Source organism: Apaloderma vittatum, unplaced genomic scaffold, assembly GCF_000703405.1.
Source record: "Apaloderma vittatum isolate BGI_N311 unplaced genomic scaffold, ASM70340v1 scaffold25907, whole genome shotgun sequence".
NCBI classification, from domain to species: domain Eukaryota; kingdom Metazoa; phylum Chordata; class Aves; order Trogoniformes; family Trogonidae; genus Apaloderma; species Apaloderma vittatum.
In genome coordinates, this window is record NW_009726022.1 from 6052 (window position 1) to 9386 (window position 3335).

The following is a 3335-nucleotide window of genomic DNA, read 5'->3' on the forward strand; positions in this document are numbered from 1 at the left end:
CGTTTCTCGGTGCGGCCGCCAGTGTGACAGGGCCCGGTCCCACCTCTGAGGTGGTGGATGCTCAGCTTCTGCCTCCTCAGACTTTTTCCACATCTCCCCCCTCTCATTCCACCTTCATTAAGTAATTTATATTTTTTTTCTCTAAAGCTTATTGTTTAGCCTCATGTCTGGTGTGTAATCTCAGCAATTTTAAGAGTTTTCTTAAATACAAAAATAGTTCAGGCCGTGTCTCCAGGGGCACATGGGAATTGTGTCTTTCAGAACCAAAAAACTTCCCTCTCTGTAGTTTCAGAGGGGAACTGGGAAAAGTGATCTCTTGATACTTCAGCCCCGAGGCCTCTCGGAAGTCTGTGAAGCTGGAACCCTGAACCCTCCTGGGCCTGACGTGAGACGTCTGGGGGGAACGGTGCTGCGGGCGTGCTGCTGCGAGGGGAGAGCTCTGCCCACGGAGAGCAGGCATCGGCGTGAAGGGCCGAGAGGATACGCTGCAATCCGCAGCCGAGAGGCCTGCTGGAAGAAAAAGGGGGGACCTTGCGGTGTTTAGCACCTTGATGGGCCACAGCAGCTCCCCAGAGTGACCCCTTGAAGATTTTCCCCTCCAGATATTTGGTCGGCAGCACATTACGGAGCAGGAGCCCGGCGTGCTGTCTCCCAACACCTTCTACCCCAGAGGTACAGACACGCGGAACAGTTTTTCAAATATCCCTGATAGGCTATCCGGGATAGGCTATTAACGTGGTTAATTATACAAGAAGCGGCTGTGGGTGTGCAAATAAATTAATTAAAATTTATTTGTAAAACCTACCAGTAGCCTCGGAAAATCAGGGAAAGTTTTCTCAGTTACTTGAAAATAAGCACAAGGAAAACAGTCTCAGGGAATCGTAACCTCTTTTGTCCAACAAAAAAGAAAGTAATTTTCTCCTGAGCTCCAGGAAAGTAGCACCGTTCACCCACAGTGAAATAAGAATAGGCCCAGTCCCAGCAGAATCACTATAATCTCGGATTTGAAATGACATGAGGGCGCCTCCAGCCTCGGCTGAGTTTCTGACCAACCGTTCTACGTGGTTCCTTCCTCGCTGCCCTGTGGATGCGGCACGACAGTCCCTGCCCGCATCGTGTTGTCGGTCCCGACCTGAACCATCTGAGCGTGTTGGATGTTGACCACGGAGATGCCTCCCGCCCCCAGCAGCCCGTTGTAGTGGCCCAGGGGGAGCTGAAGTGGTTGGAGAGGAGAAGGATCCATCTGAGCAGGCAGGGGGTGACCAGCGAGGGGTGGGGGGTACGTGGCAGGAAGGGCAGTCGCAGCTGGGGGGCACCACTGTTGGGGTGACGGCGGCTGTGGGTGTGTTGGAGGCACGTGGGGGAGGGAGCCGAGGTTCAGAGCAGCGAATGTCGGCAGCGGTTGATGCTGTTCCTCGTACACCTGGAGTTTCCTTCTCTGCATCTGGTCCCACATGGCTTTTCTCTGACTGATCCTGCTGGAGGCAAAGGTTTTCTTCACCGTGCTGGAGAACCCAGGGGAGTTCTCATCCAAGGGTATCAGCGCACCGAGCGTGTTGGGGATCTGACTCCGATCCAGGCGGTTCTCCTTGGGTATGAAAGGGATGACCGAGTCATGCTTGGATGGGTTCTGGATGGACTCCATGAGAGCAGTGTTTGTCTGGAACTTACACAGGTCGCACAGGAAGTTTTTGGTCAGCAGAAGGATGATGAAAGCGGAGTTTTCCATGGCCTCCTGGAAACAAGTCAGGTGGCTGCATCCGGCAATGGAGAAGTCCTCACAGAGCGTTGCGCCGTTGGGAACATCCATGCCCTCCAGCAGGTTCTTGACCCGACTGGCAACTGCCTCATCTTTACTAGCGTGCAGGATTACAAAAGTGAAGAACTTTCTCTCTCCATCATCTATCTCTGATGGAGGCGCTGGCTCTGCAGTTCTGAGAGGAGGAGACCAGGCTGGAGAGGGGGATGAGGGGAAGGGAGGGGGATACGAGAAATTGGCAGGAGCTCCCCAAAGAGGAGTGGGAAGGGTTGAGGCGAAGGAGTAGGTAGGAGGAGGAAGGGAACACGTTATTAGGGAAGCAGGTGCAGCGTTAGAAGGAATGCCTGCTGGAACGTAGGAGTTCTCCACGGGCCTGCGGGCAGGACCAGTATCCACTGTAGCTCTCGAGTCAGGAAGATGTGTAGAGAATTGCTTGTCATCTCGCTTTGTGTCTCTGTGCTCTTTTGGTGCCTGAGCTTCCGCTGTCACTGTGCTGGGAACATCACAGCTTTCAACGGGTTGGTTCCCAGCTGCCGTCGCGGGCCGTGTTTCGGCAACGGAGCGAGCTGGGCGACGCGAACTGACCTGCAGAACCTCCGGTCGGGTGGCTTGGGCACCCACGTCCTGCCCGGGATGAGAACTGTATCTGCTGGCCCAGCTCATTTCCTGCAGGCCGTGGCTCTGTCTGTCCCTGTCAGGTTGTCCAGTGCCACTGGTGCCTGCCTCGTGCGACCGGCTGCGCTGAGGGACGCGCTCGGGGACGCGCTTGTCGTGGGAAGGAGGATGGGTGTGAAAAACGACTGTTGGCGACGCACTGATCTCAAAGCGACTGGACAAAGAGGGACTCCCTAAGGAGCACGAGGTCCATGGGTGTGAAGGGTCTGAGTTGCCTCCAATCTGCACTGGAGAACTCCTCACCACGTAGTTGGGGCTGGCTGCCTTGAGAAATCCTACGCTCGCATCAGATCTCAGCGTCTGAAATTCGTCCCCTGGGCCCATGGTGACAGCGGAGCCCCGTCTTTCTTGCTCTCCAGCTGGGATGCTGTTGCCTGTGTGCCCCTGAGTTTCCTCGCGGGCGCTGCGGGCATTGGTGGCAGCCCGGCCGGCTTTGTCCAGGGCTTCCCGACTGCACAGCTCTTCCTCCAGCAACACCGAGTAGATCCGTGCCAGCAGCCCCATGGAAGCTCCATCCAGCTGGGGGGGCTGCAAATCCTCCCCATCTCCCTGCGCTCCTGCTGCAGCCCCCAGTTTGGTCTGGTGGATGTACTGGGCTGCCTGGTTGTCTCTCAAGGCGTCCAAACAAATTCTCGCATCCTCTTCTTGCCTCAGAGTAATCAGGACCATGGCTTGCAGTAGTTTGCTACTGGGTCCAGGTATTGAGCGCTTCAATTTATGTTTGAGGTTAAGGAGTTTGTCCCGCGGGGTCTGAGATAGAATACGAAAAACGTCCTCAAAGCTTGGCTGGAGCTCGGTGCGCTCTGCCATCGCATCAGCTGGTGGCCCAGGCAGCGGACTGCAGCAGCATGGATGGAAGGAGCATATCACAGCCACGGGCTGTTCCCCTGCCCTGCTCCGT

The 3335-nt window shown here is 55.8% G+C and overlaps 1 protein-coding gene across 1 annotated transcript; it reads right to left on the reverse strand.

Annotated features, from left to right (window-relative positions):
- Positions 1-1057: 1057 nt before the first annotated feature.
- On the reverse strand, positions 1058-3244 carry TICAM1 (toll-like receptor adaptor molecule 1). The gene has a single exon (XM_009873140.1). The coding sequence runs from the start codon at positions 3242-3244 to the stop codon at positions 1058-1060; it is 2187 nt and encodes a 728-aa protein (XP_009871442.1).
- Positions 3245-3335: the final 91 nt, after the last annotated feature.

Bases quoted from the DNA above. Each gene is read 5' to 3' on its own strand.
- TICAM1 (XM_009873140.1), bottom strand. From the start codon at position 3,244: ATGGCAGAGCGCACCGAGCTCCAGCCAAGCTTTGAGGACGTTTTTCGT.